The 16,214-nt window shown below is 50.6% G+C and overlaps 4 protein-coding genes across 4 annotated transcripts; 2 read left to right on the top strand and 2 right to left on the bottom strand.

The window, feature by feature from the left end:
- Window positions 1-395: 395 nt before the first annotated feature.
- On the top strand, window positions 396-3,107 carry MIND_00887200 (Protein kinase domain-containing protein; the record flags this gene model as incomplete). Its single annotated transcript, XM_037365525.1, has 4 exons — window positions 396-899; window positions 945-2,157; window positions 2,207-2,433; window positions 2,478-3,107. The coding sequence occupies 4 exons, from the start codon at window positions 396-398 to the stop codon at window positions 3,105-3,107; spliced, it is 2,574 nt and encodes an 857-aa protein (XP_037218767.1).
- A 3,011-nt stretch (window positions 3,108-6,118) lies between these two features.
- On the bottom strand, window positions 6,119-6,709 carry MIND_00887100 (uncharacterized protein; the record flags this gene model as incomplete). The annotated part of the gene is made up of 1 exon (XM_037365524.1): window positions 6,119-6,709. The coding sequence occupies one exon, from the start codon at window positions 6,707-6,709 to the stop codon at window positions 6,119-6,121; it is 591 nt and encodes a 196-aa protein (XP_037218766.1).
- Window positions 6,710-6,828: 119 nt separating this feature from the next.
- MIND_00887000 (uncharacterized protein) lies at window positions 6,829-12,607 on the bottom strand (the record flags this gene model as incomplete). The annotated part of the gene is made up of 17 exons (XM_037365523.1): window positions 6,829-7,257; window positions 7,304-7,531; window positions 7,582-8,057; window positions 8,104-8,692; window positions 8,736-8,813; window positions 8,865-9,938; window positions 9,984-10,384; window positions 10,441-10,825; window positions 10,973-11,082; window positions 11,133-11,179; window positions 11,225-12,001; window positions 12,046-12,083; window positions 12,129-12,243; window positions 12,290-12,335; window positions 12,389-12,404; window positions 12,454-12,490; window positions 12,543-12,607. The coding sequence occupies 17 exons, from the start codon at window positions 12,605-12,607 to the stop codon at window positions 6,829-6,831; spliced, it is 4,911 nt and encodes a 1,636-aa protein (XP_037218765.1).
- Window positions 12,608-12,901: 294 nt separating this feature from the next.
- MIND_00886900 (uncharacterized protein) lies at window positions 12,902-14,523 on the top strand (the record flags this gene model as incomplete). Its single annotated transcript, XM_037365522.1, has 11 exons — window positions 12,902-12,985; window positions 13,041-13,262; window positions 13,315-13,377; window positions 13,426-13,451; window positions 13,502-13,736; window positions 13,782-13,823; window positions 13,867-13,943; window positions 13,995-14,110; window positions 14,162-14,291; window positions 14,343-14,465; window positions 14,514-14,523. The coding sequence occupies 11 exons, from the start codon at window positions 12,902-12,904 to the stop codon at window positions 14,521-14,523; spliced, it is 1,128 nt and encodes a 375-aa protein (XP_037218764.1).
- Window positions 14,524-16,214: the final 1,691 nt, after the last annotated feature.

The following is a 16,214-nucleotide window of genomic DNA, read 5'->3' as shown; positions in this document are numbered from 1 at the left end:
TTGAGTACAGCACAACATTGAGCTGGCTGCTCATCACATCGAATATACGGGGTTATTGCGAGGCTGGGTTGGACAACAAGAGTGCTTGAAAGATGAGACATCGAAATCACCATTTGGATGTTACACTGTAGAATAGGCATTATACGTCATATGTGCCTAATGGCGAAAATCAGGATGTAGCACTCGGGAGTCGGCGCGAAAGAAAAGTCAAATTGACGCAAACGCGTTGTGTCACAAATCAGTGACCGTTACATATCACGTTGTCTTGTCCGCAACACGCATTGTTCCTCCGTTGACTATGCTTGGGCGACGCTTTGACTTTTGAGACGAGGACTAATATAACAAGGTGAGTCCTCTTCGCGCTACTCTTTACCCTTTCTCTCGCTCTAATCACCATGTCAGACCCAGAAACTAGTCTCAACCTCGCCACAAACACTGCAGACAGTGGCTCTCCACCAGTCGCGTCTGAATCTCGCCCTACTCAGTCAACACCTCCGCGACGCTCCGGAGTAGGTCGCTCGGCCTCGCAGAAAGGTGGCAACGGCTCAGAGAAGCCTATCCCGTCACAAACACCTCGCAATCGAGTCTCTGAACACGGAAACCACACCCGCCGAACGGTGGGAAGAGACGACCCGGACGTCGTCAAAGAGTGGAAAGAGATGCTTAATGATGGCTTTGGGGGCGTTCTTCCGCTCCAGGAATTCTTCGAACAGGCCATGGGTTATCCTGCCCCACCAAACCTCCAAGAAATGACAGCGACTATTCTCGGTCATTGTGAAGACGCGTCCCTGAAGGCCACAGAGGCTGCCAAAACCCTCTCGAAACAGAAAAACGCTCGCAGTGCACGCAAGAAGACAAAAAAGCAGCGACAAGACGAGAGTGCTCTGCAACAGAAAATGGTAAGATTTCAAATTGCCAATGGATTCATTCTGATGCTCTATTAGATGGACGTCTTTGGAGCTATGTTCCGTCTCTTCCCCAAGGACCGTCGCCCCGCCCTTGCCGATATGCGCAATACCCCAGTCCCATCGCTTGTTCCCGACGAGCCTGGGACTCGCCCAGATGTTGTTATGGGCAAAGCCGGGGTGCGCAAGCCATTGAAGTGGCTTTGGCGTCTACTGCAACTTGTTTTCGAGCTCAAGCTCACTGTCGACATCATCGACGCACAAGGCGGCTTGAAGCAGAGTAAAGAGGCCTTGCTGGCTGCTCGGCAATTAGGCAAAAGTGCGCGGAACTTGTTGATGAGTTCGGGTGGCACACATGTCTTCGCTGTCAGCATTTTCGACCACGAGTGGGCCCGCATCTTCCGGTTCGACCACGGAGGCTTCCAGGCCACCGAAAAATTCCAATGGACACGTGACCTCACGCCATTCATCCAACTCTTTGTCCGAATGTATCGAATTCGACTCTCAGACATCACCAAGGTGGACTCGGAAGTGGCTCCTACTCCGGCCGATAAGCTCGTTGATGGAGGCGACGATACAGTCCGAGCAGCGACCGATGACGAACAAAAGCAACTATTCTCCGCCATCCAACTCGACGAGTTCTACAAAGCTATGTTCCCAACTCTCGACAGCTTGAAGGACTCCAGAATAATGCTTGCTGCTCGCCGAACCTCAAATGATCTCAATGCGTCCAACACCGTCGTTCATTGTATCACAATGGGCCGGGCTCTCTCTATTAGTGACGGTCTCTTCAGCCGTGCAACCTGTGTCTACCGGGTTGCAATAATGGAAGACTTCCCAGCCAAGCTTTCGGTCTTCGCTTTGAAGGATGTTTGGAAGCAAGGTTGCCGTCGAGACGAGATTGACTTCTATGACGTCATCGCGCATCATATCGCAACCTTGGACAACTCGAGCCAGCCACCGCATCCAGAAGATAAATTGACGAAGAAAGAGAAATCGGAAGGGATGGCCAAGTGCCACGGAAGCATCGATCTCTCCCAAGCTCGTGAAGACGCCGAATGGAATCCCGCCCTTCATAAAACTTGTACTCAAGCCTCAGCTGAAACAGCTTCAGCGTCGAGCAGCGAATCGACTAGTAAAATGGACTATGAGCGTCACCATGTTCGCTCGCTTATCACTCCCGTCGGCCGACCACTGAAGGAGTTCCCCTCAACAAAGGCACTTTTCAATGCCTTGTACACCGCTGCACTCCGTGAGATCCTCATAGCCATCTTTGTCTAACCACTCACAATCATTTTCAGACCACGAAACGGCGTTTGATGCTGGCGTCCTTCATCGTGACATTAGCGAGGGGAACATCCTGTTTGACGAGCGGACGATGGAGCAAGACCTTCCGGATGCGTTTCTCGTCGACTGGGATTACGCAGAACTCGTCGGAGGCGGACCGGACAAGTTTGAGGACGGCACTCTGACTGGACGAATGCCTGTTGATCGCGAGGAGAGAGACAAAAGTCTGAAACGATTTACGGTTCGTCTCCTCACCAACTTTGTTTCCGTACTCATTTCGAACAGGGAACATTCCCATTCATGGCACTTGAAACTATAGACGTTGAAGCGCAAGACGAAGCTTTTCGGCACCAAAGTCACCACGACCTCGAGTCTTTGTATTGGGTGTTAATTTGGATGTCGCTCCGGCATACTGTGCATATTGATCCTAAAGACGAGCTCGCATGCGACCGGTACTTTAACTCGGCAAATGGATCCACGAAAAGCGAGCTGCTTAAACGGAAAGAGCTCTTCAAGCTCTTTGACGAGAATACCCGCGGGCTGCCCTTGTTTACCGGACTGCACATGTTTGCCAACGCAGTCTCGCGTCAAAATGCCGAAGAAGCATATATCCCCAGCACTCTTCCGCTTAAAAAAGAACTCGCTTCGATGGTGGCTCCGCCGGTGCAGCCTCTTCCCTCCCAATGCATCAGCCACCGTATGGTGCATCAGTTATTCGAGCTTTTCCTGCCAGAACATTCTTGGCCTTCCGGAGACAAGGCCCTTCCCTTCCACAGACCAACCTCCGCACTCTCTTCTTCTCCACTCAACGCTAGCGACGCAGAGGATCGTAACTCCACATCCGATGAGGAGAGCGATTTTACTGAAACTGTCAAATCTGGCAGTAACGCCCCGAAAGCGTTCACGAAATGCTAGTGGAACACAGAAGGGAGCCAGGGGGAGCGGAAACTCCGCTGCCGCGAGTGCATCGCAACGAAGGCAATAGGACAACGATATCCGTGCGAAGGCTGGCGCTAGCAAAAAGGAATATTTGGTAGTTGATCTGTACTCTGATGCAGACTTAATGCGCATAGAGTATTGGGAATATTATTATTACAACGGACAAGCATCCACACTTAGGTTTTGGTGACAGTGCATACCGAGACGTCGTCTTCCCTAACATCGAGGCCAGTATTTTTGCTCCGACTTGTAGTCCAAAGGGAGGGCTTACGTAGGCAAGTCGCGCAGGAGGACTTGAACCTTGGACCCAAATGCTGCTGGCGATAGAGTACCTGGTTGCCAAAAAGGGTCCCTAGCAGCCGGGGCGCCAAGATTGTCCACTGCCACTTGCTCTCCCTTCTTGGATACGTCCTATGGGGGGGCCACGTCGCATCGGCACTGGGGAGTTCGGGAAGAGACGCTCAGCAATTCCTGATGCGATAGAGTCGGAGTGGTCGAGTAGAAGGAGCTGGAATAGGAATCAACCAGGAGAAAATGGGCAACGATTAAGGCATGCCTGTGCAAAACGGTTCTGATATCACGAATTAAGGATGAACAGACCATCGAATAGACGAACGACAACGTACTTGAGATGAGGAGATAATCCAGTGTTGATATGGGAGGCAGCCTGAGTGCATGCTGAAGCGTCATCTTCCCTAACATCAAGCCCAGTATTTTTGCAGCGGAGGTGTAGTCCAATGGGAGTAATTTAAATAAGTTAGTCGCGCAGAAGGACTTGAGCACCTTGACCTATGCCCGCTGTGGTCTAAGCCTGCGTCGCCATAAGTTAATAAGCGCCTAGCGGGCACGGGCACAAGGGCTGTCCTCTGCCACTAGCTCTCCCTTCTTGGTTACGTCCTGGAGGGGGAGCCTCGTCGCATCGGCACTGGGGAATTCGGGAAGAGACGCTCAGCAGTTCCTCATTATCGGCAAGCCGGTCTCGAGGTCGTCGCAAAAAGCCATCTGCAAATTCAAGTCAGTGGGATTTGAGGAGTACTATTAGTGACCAACTGACGATTTCGACATGCGCGCAATGGGTCCAGCAGATCGTAGAAGCTAATGACAAACGATGAGGGTGGAAGACCAGTGTTGAGACAGAAATCACCTCAAGGCGAAAGGAAAGAAACGGTCTGCTGTGACCATGCCGTTACAGTGGGTCCAACCACTTAAAAAGCAATCCAGTTGAGACTGTTTCAGTTGCACAGCCGAAACCGCACCACCTTCCGCCAGCGGCTGTCTTGGTTGTTTGACCTTGCTGGAATTCGGCGTCTATCGCTGTTTGGCGCCCAGCCAAATCGACATCTGTATTTTGGTACTAGCTAGCTACGCAAGTTTTTTGTACACCATTGCGAATGTTAACTCGGCAATCGCTCAATTCACCACAGTCTTTTGTCAGAACCTAAGCAATCCCAGTGCAACCGCCTTTGGCAGCTGTTCTCGAATCGCGGCTTGCTCCGTCTCTGTCAGCGATACTCCCCTCCCCCCTTCGATAGGTTTTCTGGGTGTCTTGCAGTCTATCACCGCACGTTCATCACGGTCCACACGGAGACACGCGAGGCGGTATGGAGTTAATGGGTCTATCGGCCCCTCCGCAAGATCGCTGAGGCTGCCGTCCATGTGCCAAAAGGTGTCAGTCGTATTTAGCGCCGCCTCAATTGGATAATCCGATCCACGTGTCCTACAATTGCGAGGAAAGGGACGCAGAGAAAGATGGAGGGTAAACTGTGCGAGTTCGGTCGGAGGCTGAACAGGCGGCTCGGTTCGACCGGTTCGACGGCCTTTGGCCTTAGGTTTTACCGTAAGATTTAACTCGGCAAGCAATGCATCGTCTCGCTGCGACCTACGGACGCTGTCGAGGAAGGACTCGGAATCGGCCAACTGACGGACAACAGCGTTGACCATTTCGAGCGCATCACTCTCGGATCCGTACTCGTTTGACACTGCAACGTCATATAGCCGCAAGTACCGCAATTCAGGGAGGAAATGGTAACTGAGTGCAAGCCAATGTCGCTGCGAAAACCGTTCTGCCTCGTGAACGAATTTCACTCCCCTATCCTCGTAGTTGCTGTTCATAGATAGTGAGGTAAATTCGCGAGATTTGCAAGCATTGACCATGAAGGCCACAGAAATGGAGAGTTTCTTCAGGGCGCGGAAACGAGCAGAGGTCAACAAGACGCTCAGCGTTTGGATGCAGGAAGAGTCATAGGTAAGCTGAGTTATGCCAGAAATGAGCACTTTGGGGTCGCGGAGACGACACACGTTACGGATAGTTTGTCCCGTGAGATGGAGATGCGAGACTTGGAGTGGTTTTGTGTCGGGTGAGAGCTCGAAAGGCATGTCTTCATCTGCGACAACATCGGAGGCACAGGAAAGCTGGAGAGTATCGACACGTCCGCGTATTTTCCCCAACAAAGCTAATTGGGGTTGCTTTGTTGCTGGAGACGACCAAACGCGGATTTGTTTGAGAGACGGTAGGGTGAGTAAATGCTCTACACGCCTCATCTGCTCGACATTTGGACAGTTAGCCAAAACGATGGTGCGAAGATGGGGTAGTTGGAGTCTGGCGAGAGAAAGGAGAGGCACGGAGTACGGAAATGGATCCGGAGGGTGCGAATGTATGAGGCGATATACGGGGAAGAGGCTATGACTTCACAAAGCCTTCGACATTGTGTTTCTGACTTGATGTCGATAACGCTGAAGAAGTGGAATTGGGTAGGGATAACCCAAGTGCGGCTGACACTGACGCAAGCAAGGAGGGATGTTGGGTCCGCGTATAAGTGGTCAATGACTTGCTCGATGAGTTCTGGGATGGCGAAAAGTTTCGAAGGCGGCGGCATGATGGTCAGAAGCAAGCTTCAGTATGATCGGTCTCCTAACAAGTAAAAAAGTAAAATACAGATATCATCCTACCAGAGTTAGCCAAGGTCAAAAATTTTAGAAAGACGCACCTATCTATGACTTTTTCCTTTGCCTTTCACCAGCGTAAAGCCATCTTCGTCGACCTCTGGTTCCTCTCGTTTTCTGGGTTCTGACTGTTGAGCTTCGATTAATTGTGGTGCCTCGTCTTCATCCATTGCATCATCATCTTCAGACCCACTATCGCTAATCCACTCCTCCTCGTCTCCGCCAGGAATTTCCTGAGCGACAGCCTTTTTTCCTTTAAGCCCGTCCGCCTTAGTCTCAAACTTGACCACGAGCTCGTCCTTCCCAATACTCGTTTCTTCCCACAGGCGAACGATGTCCACCGCAACAGGCTCGGCACTGCCGTCCTGCAGAACCGTGTCGAATTCATCAGCTAGCACTTGGACGAGTATTTCTTCGACATATTGGTCGTCGGGGATGGGCACAGTTTCCTCGAATGCGTCAACGATGACGGACGCTAGCCATGTCCGTTTTTCTGGGCCATTCGCGCCCCCGCCCCAGCCTTCCTGAATCGCCAGTCGGAGGGTATCCCATATCGCCAGCCGCGCAATTACGCCGCGCGCAAAAAGTATGGATGCAGCAGAAGGCGGGGCCGGCGTTGTCGAGGTTGTGGCCATTAAGATGAAAATTTTTGGTTTCCCGATATGGAAAGTCGTGCCCCTCTTTCGTTGCCGGTCATTAAGTCATTAGCTAGAAAGTACATATCCAGTAGGTATCAGTAGTAAAGAACGGGTGTCTACCTCCTTCCCGCAGTCAGTCCCTCTATTGAGTGATGCTCCAGGTCATTCCGCGCCTTCAAAATGGCTGCATGCATCTCCTTCATAGCATTGCCCAACTTGACTCCAAACCGACTGAGAATATCTCGCTGCCACGCGTCGTACTTGGCATTCACCTTGGCCTGGACTTGCTCGTAGTCGATGATGCACACCCCAAACGACTTTTGTGTTTCCGACGTGTCGAACGTTGACCGTGTCTTCTTGATCTCGGTCAAGAGTTGTTGCCAGTTTTGCAATGAGTCCCCCAGTCGATTGAAGACGTATTCGGCTTCGAGATCCCAGAGGGACTGGAATTGCAGCCATTTCCCGACATACTCGGTCAACTGCTGGACTTTTGTCTCGATCAATGCGAATGGTCGTTGAAGAACAGTATCGGGTAGTTGGGTTAACTGTCAGTACACTATGAGAACTGATCAATTCAAACATAAAACATACCAAAGCAGTGTAATTTGTCTCTGTTACACTCGTGCCCTGCACTTGCAGTCCAATTTCGTACCGCGAACTTTGTATTCGCCGTAATCGACAAACCACACCCAACCAATCATGGAGCTGTCGAATCCAATTCGCACGAGCATACTCTATTGGCGGGTCCAAGAAAATGACTTGGTTTTGTATCCGTATTTCGTGGACAACAGGCTTGAGCGTCATGTTGCCCTCCAAGAACTGCTGAATATCAGTCAAACAGCTTTTTTTGGTCCGAATGAGCACGTGACCTTCTCCTCCTTTCCTCGTTTGTCATTTCTCCGCTTGTTGGTTATTTCTTTTAGAACTGGTCGTCCACCGGTATCAGCGTCGTCCGCGGCTCGGTCAAATTCACCACACCAGACTTCGATGATCTGGACAAGTCGCTGCAGCAAGATACCCTCAATCCGCTTGTCAAGTTCTGCTACCCATTGCTCTAGGTTGGCATAGCCCTCGAGGTTAAGTTGATCGATGGCTCCCTGCACTTTGCTCAGCAGTTCCGAGAACGCCTCTGTCGTATATGAACAGGTCGAAAGGTCTTCTACTGCCCGTAGTATGTCCTTGTACAAGTCGATGACGTTGTTCGTCTTGTCCTGCAGCACTGAGATGACGCTAGCAAACTCACGGACGAACTGAATATGTCGGTTCTCTCGTCCATCTGCGCTAGGAAGATACCGCACTGCCGAGTCATATTGACTGACGAAGTAATCCCATTTGATGTTCATCCCTTCGTCATGTTAGGTGGTCGCCAGATACTTGTGTGGAAAATTTACCTTTAGAGATCATCTTTTGAGAGTCATTCCGATACTCGGCAACCAGCCACTCGATTCCCTTGTTCTCCTCCACAAGATCCAGCGTTTGCCCATACGTCCGCACCGTCTCCATCAGACTGACTGCGTGAGGATAGACTCTCTTCGCCTCCTTGGCCATGTTTGCTACGGCATGTGGTACTTGAAAGCCCAACCACAATAGATTCCGCACTTCCTTGAAAAGTGTTATGATCTGTGGGTCGAAGTTCACCGCCAATTGGTATAATCCAGCAGCACTTCCACTCCCTCGCGGACGAATGATCTCAAATAGTCGTCCATCAACACCCATATTGCGTCGGTTGATATCGTGCAGCCAAGCATCATAGACTGGTCGAGTATCGAGCTTCTTCCGGAATGCGCTGCTCTCCGATTGCAGTTTCTGACCCTCTGCGTAAAGCTCCCATCCTTTTCCTAGGACATCCTCGACCCGCTTCATGTAGGTAAGAAGCTGTCGTTCGATTTGACGTGCCCAAATAATGGCGCTGGATATGGCAGGAAGGTCGCGCATTTGCGACATATGGGAGGCTTCCGAATCACGGAAACGTGTTTTGAACTGGGCAGTTGAGAAAGGCGAAACAACAAGTGTACAAACTGACCTTGTCATGTAGAAGTTTGATGTCTTCTTTGACGGAGTCGATCAGTTGTGTTTGGTACTCTTGGATAGCTCCTCGAATCTAGGCATACGGTGAGTAACTCAAGGTTGACATACAAGCATATATGCAAACCTTGGGGCGAACGAAGAGCGCATTGAATTTTGAGAAAACCCTAAACATCTCGTTGGCGTTTCGCGCCGTGCCCAACCTATCGCGTAGTCTGGCGATGATTTGGTTCTCGACCCTCGATACCCGCTCGTTGTACGCTTGTTCAGCAGCAATCCAAATTTCGGTCCCCTCCACCGAAACATCAAGCACGTCAATACTCTTCACAATCTCGTATGCTTCCTTAACCTCCTCCTCCATATCCATTCCGCCGATACCCATATCCAACACGCTGCCACTAATTCCACGTGTTGGGCCGGTCATAACCGCCAATTGTTCGTGTTGCTTTCGCCATTCGCGGAGATACCGCGTTCGTTCTTGCAGCTTCACATGGGCATTTACGACCTTGATAGGAATGAACCGTTCATCTCGTTTACGCATTACTTCGCGAGCAACGTTGGTGAACTCTTTGATGAGTTCATCCCAAGTCCGAAATATGGCGGTGACTTGGCCAAGAAGGCGGTCGAAGGTCTCATAGGGTGTATACGGCAAGCGATGGGACGTTAATATGCGCAGAAGTTGGTCGTTGAAATCGCGAGAAATGGCTTCAACGAGGGGAAGAGCTCGGCGAATGGGATACGGGGAAAGTCGTAGCTTGCGGTTGACATGTTGCATAATCAGCGAAATCGCCTCTTGGACTTTGCCCAGGTCGGTTGCTGCCAGAAGCTCGTCCAACGGGAAGTCCTTCATAAGAATGTTGTACTTGTGAACCGACTCCACCGCGTTCTTCAAGCCCGTATCAGCGATGAAACTGACTGTGGCCCTGAATCGTTTGGCATTGCGCAAACAATCCATGACCATCTCGACCTCTGGACTCCTGAGTTGCGTCTCGATACCCTCAAGCTCACGCTCCAAACTGATCCAAAAATTGATTTCCTGCGAAGCCGTCCCAGATGTTACATCGCGATTCAGCTTGGTGACGGCCTGAATAGATCGTATCCATGAGTTGACATTGGCGTGTAGAGAGTTCAGGAAAGCACTGTCGGCAAGTAACTTGGCAGGAAGCTCATTTATACTTGGTCGAGCGTTGGCTGCTTGAGCCTGGGCATATTGTTAGAGCATGATCATTAAAAATAAACCACGCACCTGCTCAACAGCCCGTTGAATCACCGGATGGATGACAAGATTCGTCTCAGGAATCTCAACATTTTGTTGGAGGTGTAACAGAGACAACTCCAACTCCGCGAACTTTTTCTTGGTCATTGGAATGCCTGTTTTGCTGTCCGCGTTATCCCTCCCCACAGCGCCAGACCCCCGCGAGCCGACGAATGCGTCAAACCATGGTTTCACACCGTAGGAAACGACGGCATGCAAACTCTCGTATGGTGTTTCGTCTCCCCCAAACAAGTTGAGGAAGTGTAACTGGGTTGCGAGGGATGTCGAGGGGTCAAGAACGGGACTTCGTTTGATGAGGGCAAGGGTGAGGACATGGGATGAGTGGTAAGTAAGCTGGGAGGTGAGGGAGTATTCGTAGGATGACGGTTCGTCTGGTTGGTTCCGATTCTGAGTAGTTTGTATCGGAGATGAACTGGGCCATACACACCTTCGGTCCCCTCTTCCCCACTAAACCTCGATTTTACAACATATAAGGTCGCTGCTGGGTCAGAAGCAAACTTTGCGACACGGTCGTCAAAGGAGTCGTCAAAGAGGGATTCCACGTCGTCTGGAGAAGCCGCGATTACTGGAGGCAGTAATGCTCTCAGATAGACGCGAAAAACTTCCGTATCGAAGGCAACTACACTTGCTGGCGCTGGCGGAGCTGCGTGGTCGATCCCATTACTTCCGTTCGTGATTGGTGTTGGAGGAAGGTCCATTCGGCGGGGCCTCCGTCGTCGGAGATTTCTAGGACGCGCAAAGTTATGCGCCATGAAGGGAGCACGCAAGACATGGTCCTCACCTTCACCGCAAGGCTTCGTTTGGGGAGGAGGCTAAGAGTGGTCAAACCGTTGATCGAAGTGATGGCCACTCCAGTGCCGGAGTCGGGAATAAGCTACAGAGGCGCTAGTATTGTACACTTGTGACTTGTTCCTCTCCTTCCTTGTTTATTTCCACATATCAAACACAACCTTTCCAACCTGATTCTGCTCGAATTGTTTGTACATCTCAGGAGCCTCATCTGGGCCAACGATGCGGTCCACGAGACTGTCGGGACCTCCAATACCACCAAACACGTCTTGTCGTTTGACTAGTTTCTGTGAGGCCGTGCTCTCCTCTTAATAGGACAATGAATCTTACCCAAAAGTTCAAATGCCATCGGGAACATCGCGCGAGCGGGGCATCGACTGATTGGCGTTAGTTAAACCCTTGACCTAATTGAAGCAGCCCACCCAAAGTCGAAGGAGACATTCTTGTTGTAGAGCTGCCGTCCAGTGAACGGCATTTGTGGTTCTCCATGAACACCAACTGAGACGATCGCTCCAAATGGCCGCACTAAGTCATATGCAAGCGAGATCGCGCTGGGATTGCCGACAACCTCGAGAATCGCTGTGGCTCCGACTCCACCGGTCCAATTCTTCACTTGTTCTTTTGCGTCGTCGATTCCAAGGGCAACGAACTGGCCCGATCCTTTCCCAGAAGCGTCGATCTTGTTATAGATCGCCATCGCCTTTTGTCTTCGCTCCTCCACTGGGTCGATGGCAACGATTTGAAACGGAAGAGACTGTGCTGAAAGCATATCCAGCAGGCTCACAGAAGCGCAAAGCCCAACAGGACCGAGTCCAATGATGGCGAATGTTAACGCGCGGTCTTCATTTGTCATAGCGCTAACACCCCCACTCTGTCCATCCGAGAAGAAACTAGCCGGCCAGGCACGCCCTGTGAGAGCAGGGGCAACTTTGGGGTGGTTTACAGCTTGCAAGGCGGCGAATACTCCAGTTGGGAGAATATCGGCAAGCATGAGTAAGGAACTGTCGTTTATTCCCTCGAGCGCTGTTGCTCTCGTTTCGTTCGACATTGTTGAATGCCAAGAACTCGGGTCGCTGAGATTGAATAGCGTTCCCCCCGCCTTCGGGACCCTGATATATTGTGCTTGACCACCTTCAAGAGCTGGACTACCGAAGAGCGCACCCGTGGGACAGCGACAGGTATAACCGAGGCGACAGACACTATTTTTATCAAGGCTATTTAGACAAAAAGGACATGGACATACTTGCATTCGCCACAATTCACCGTGAAAGGGGACACGACCTAAAACAGGTCAACGACTCGATGAATGATGGACAATAAGCACACCTTGTCCCCAACCTTCAAACTTGCATATAGGTCAGGTCTTCCTTGTGCGCTGCTAGCACCATAACTTGACCCAAGCTCCACCACTTCGCCCATGAATTCGTGACCAGAGATATGGCTTTGAGAAGTCAGCGTTTGGAACGACTGTAGAAACTATAATGAACGTTTGGTTAACGCCTCCGTGTCCTCGATAAACATGGAGATCGCTCCCTGAAGAGGTAGCTTTTAAAATGTGTTCGAACCACGAATAGTTGCAAACCGACCACATAAAGCAGCCAACTTGTCAGGTTTCAGCATGGTTGCTGAACAATGAGAGTGCAAGACTCACAGTGACTTTGACTATTGCATCGTCCGGCTCTTGGATCCTGTTTATCGCGTCTCCTGAGGCTTAACAAGACAGGTGGAGAAGCAACTCACGTTGGTACAGGCACATCCTCAACTCGGATGTCAAACGATGGTGGATGCCAGCGGACAGCTTTCATGGTCTTTGGGAGAGTCGACATAGTAGCTCGAGACCAATGTTTCCGGAACCAATTTGAAGCTTCTCATCGCGGTCAGGCGGACAACTGGACATACCGTGTCACGGTAACACCGGCTATCTGCGCTTCCGTCAATTGAAAGGTTCACTGCAAGGTATCAAAATGCAATGCAGCTGGTTCAGGAGGCTATAGAGAGTCGATCTGGAGTCGATAAGTAGTGAGGATGGAGACTCGGAGATGGAAACGGTCACGCACTTTCATTCTTTCACCATCACAACGACGCAATACCTTTCATAAATGCCTCGTCCCAACCCAACCACACATGCAGGCGACACTTCCTTTCAAGTTTTTGCTGCCTTCCCTCGCGATATTGGCTTGCTGGTGGGTCGAAACTTGTGCCGCGGCTGACTATTGCAAAGCTTAGATGGGATTCCAGATTTTCGAGCATTGCAGCCCATTCGATCTGGTCGAGCTCGCTGCCACCTCCGTTTCCCTTCGTAGGCTAATAAACGACCACTCGTACTTGTGGTCCATCGCATTCTCCAACGTTTCACGCGGTCAATGCCCACTTCCCCCTTCCTGTCCAGCAATAGAAGCCAGTGGTAATTTTTCTCAAGTCGCATATGCTAGATGGATCTTCCAAGGAGGGCCGTGTTCGGTATGGGCTCATTTGTGCTCATTCTGTTGCGCCTATTGACTGAATGGTAAAGCACTGTGGTCAATTGACATCATCGCTACCCTCTCATTTTCTTTTGCGGCTAAGAGCATGCTCGGTGCGCAACTTCTCGTCCAATACATATCTGCCCTTGACTATTTCCTAGCCTCGCTGCGCAAGAATTCTCAAGACGTTCGTGCTCCTAATTCTATCTTTCCCTCAGCAACTGACAGCCCACTCAGATCCAGGTTCCTCTATTTCGATATCAAGCACGAATACGACAACTTTTCATTTGGTAAATGGCTACCCAGAGCCATATTCAATACTACAACCTACGTTTACAATCTCAAATCTCTTCAAACGGCGCGAGCAGAAGCCAAAGCGGCGGCCATTTTCACGCGAGCAGGTACTCTCCGGGGACATCGGCCACCAGCATCATGCATCTTCGTACTTCGCAACGAAACGGCGCTTGTGGAGGTAGGTCACGGATTTTGCGTCGAAACAAGCTTAGATTTGCTTCAGGAATATGGCCGTCGAGAACGCGCCCGACCGCTGTTGGAGAAGGTTTGCTCATGTCATTCGAGCTTACTCCCTTAACTTGCATCAGAACGCTAAAAAACTGGAAGCTTGGTCGGCCAAGTACCTGCAAGAGAAGAAGGATGTTATAGCACTGAATATACAGTTGTTCAGTTCGTTTCTCTGATATTCTGGCTTGGGTCTGACTTGCCAATTTAGTCTTCAAAGCGTCTGGGCCAAAGAAAACATCAAACCAAAGCGCTTTCAGGATGTGCCGAAGGTGCAACAAATACTAGCCTCGTTCAATCGCGATCTCGCGTTGATTACTCGCAAGGGTCTGTTCAAGTTGTGATACCAAATCTGGATGACGGGTTAATGGCTTTCAGTTTGGGAGGACAATCGGTCACTGATTCTGGCCGAAATATCCGCACTTGGCCTTGGAGGAGGGAAGGTACAATGTCGTTTTTGCGAGCGAATGATTTCACGTGTCGGAATGGGGGACCACATCGTGGATTGGTGAGTGCGACCAAAGAATGGTCAATATTGTCAGATCATCTCGCATTACAGCCATAAGGATCAAGATCCTGATCTTGTCGTTGCCAATCTCAAAGGCCGACTGCATTGCAAACAGTGTCCTACCTCGAAGCGGGTCTTCACGAAGGAAGGGCTCGAACACCACAGACTATCACAGTTCGTACTACCATTTGCTACAATCGCTTAACTCATAGGTTTTGGCAGACATTCTTGAGATTGTTATTCCCCTCAACGCTTGTAGTATTCTGTACATTGCTACGTAGTCTATTTTGGAAATAATACCTACATTGTCGCGCGTGTCATAGAGTGCGGAGGATGTGACATAACATCATTTCTCCTTCCATCCTACCTCCCCAGTCTTCGTTCTCTTCTCGTCCAATGCCTCAGTCTCGCAGTGATACCTCCTTCTCGCTGAGCTCCTCGCCTTCCCCGCCAACTACCTCAAAGAAGAAATCGCCTTTTCGCCTTCACCCGCTGCCTGCAACTGATCAGCAACGAATTACTTGGTACATTAGCGTGCTTCCCCACAAAATCTGGTTTCCGCAACTTGATATTCGACACTGGGACCACGTTCTCTACAATAATAGGCAATCTTTTGGATCAAGTGAAACGCAAGGCGACGCTGATGTCAATGCTTCTATGGCCACTCAGCAAGAGATGTTGTATCCACGGAGCTCTGTGATTGAGCGGCAGGTGCGTTTATGTTAAATGAGGTACTATCGTTCCCCCGTTCTCATCAGCCAACTCCAGAGAGCTCGTCGATCCTTGGTCTCCAATGCTACGTTTCACGCCATCCTCGTCCGGTTCGAAGCGACACGCCTGCCATTCGATAAGACTGTTGCAAATGCCTTTGAAATATACTTTCGCGCTCTGGTCAAGTCAGATTGTATCTTGGCAGAAACCTGGCTGGAACGTGTCTTCTCTGATCTGATACATATCGTCATGAGCCCGTGCGTCTTTCTTTTCACTGTTCTATTCCCTCAATCGATTGTTCAAGACGGGGCTGCGGAGTAAAACGCAAGAATTTTGAAGAAGCAGACTCGGAGCAGCCAAGCCCCCTCAAACGAACACGTCTTGAGACATACGCACACTGCAATACTCTCTGGACAATCCCCAATCCGTTCGCAGGCTGGCTTTCTCCCCAGAAAATACGAGACTTGACAACGACACGCCGCCAGCCCCAACCCTACGTCCCACGCCACTGGCACGATGACGACCACGACGATTCTCGCCTGCAGTTTCGCCTAGAACTGAAATCGTGCTCCATTGGTAGCCTGTTCGACGTGACTGCCAGCCCTCCACTAGGCGTCCTCAGCAGTCTATCCTTGCTTGAACCCTCTCGCGCTGCTGGTGTAATTGACAGAGGGAAAACGCTGTTTATACGCGACTGTCTTTCGGTGTTCTTACACGCTTGGCCCAACGCCTCTAGTGGCGATCTCACCGTATGTTTCTGGTTTTGAGGTCGATGAGTTTTTTTATCATTATCCACTGGCAGCTACTCCGAGCTGCTACTTGCAGTCATTCGAAACGTATCCACAAGCTAGTCAAACTACTCAAGATACCTCCCTGCAAAAAGATTCGCCGACGCAGTGACGGCCTTTACGCTTTGTACTATTTCATCGCAGAACTGGAAAGAGCAGTGCCGTTTGATCAAACCTGGGTCTGGAATCTTTTGAGTCCTGCACGAGTGATGATTGCAAACTCCAGAGCGACTTTTCGTCAGCGCCTCGACACCAGAGATCAAACGACCACCCGGACCGTCATCGAAACTATTCAGTGGCTGGGGTATACAGGTGTGAGTGCGGACGAACACGGTTGTGATAGCTGCTGACTTTGCATCCAGGCACCGGACGAAGAGACAGATAACTGGCCCAGCGTATCCCGAGCCATTGCGCCTCACATGAC

The sequence above is a fragment of the Mycena indigotica genome (assembly GCF_014461135.1).
Source record: "Mycena indigotica strain 171206Taipei chromosome Unknown Mind.scaff0007, whole genome shotgun sequence".
Lineage (NCBI taxonomy): Eukaryota > Fungi > Basidiomycota > Agaricomycetes > Agaricales > Mycenaceae > Mycena > Mycena indigotica.
This window is presented reverse-complemented; position numbering and strand designations above follow the sequence as displayed.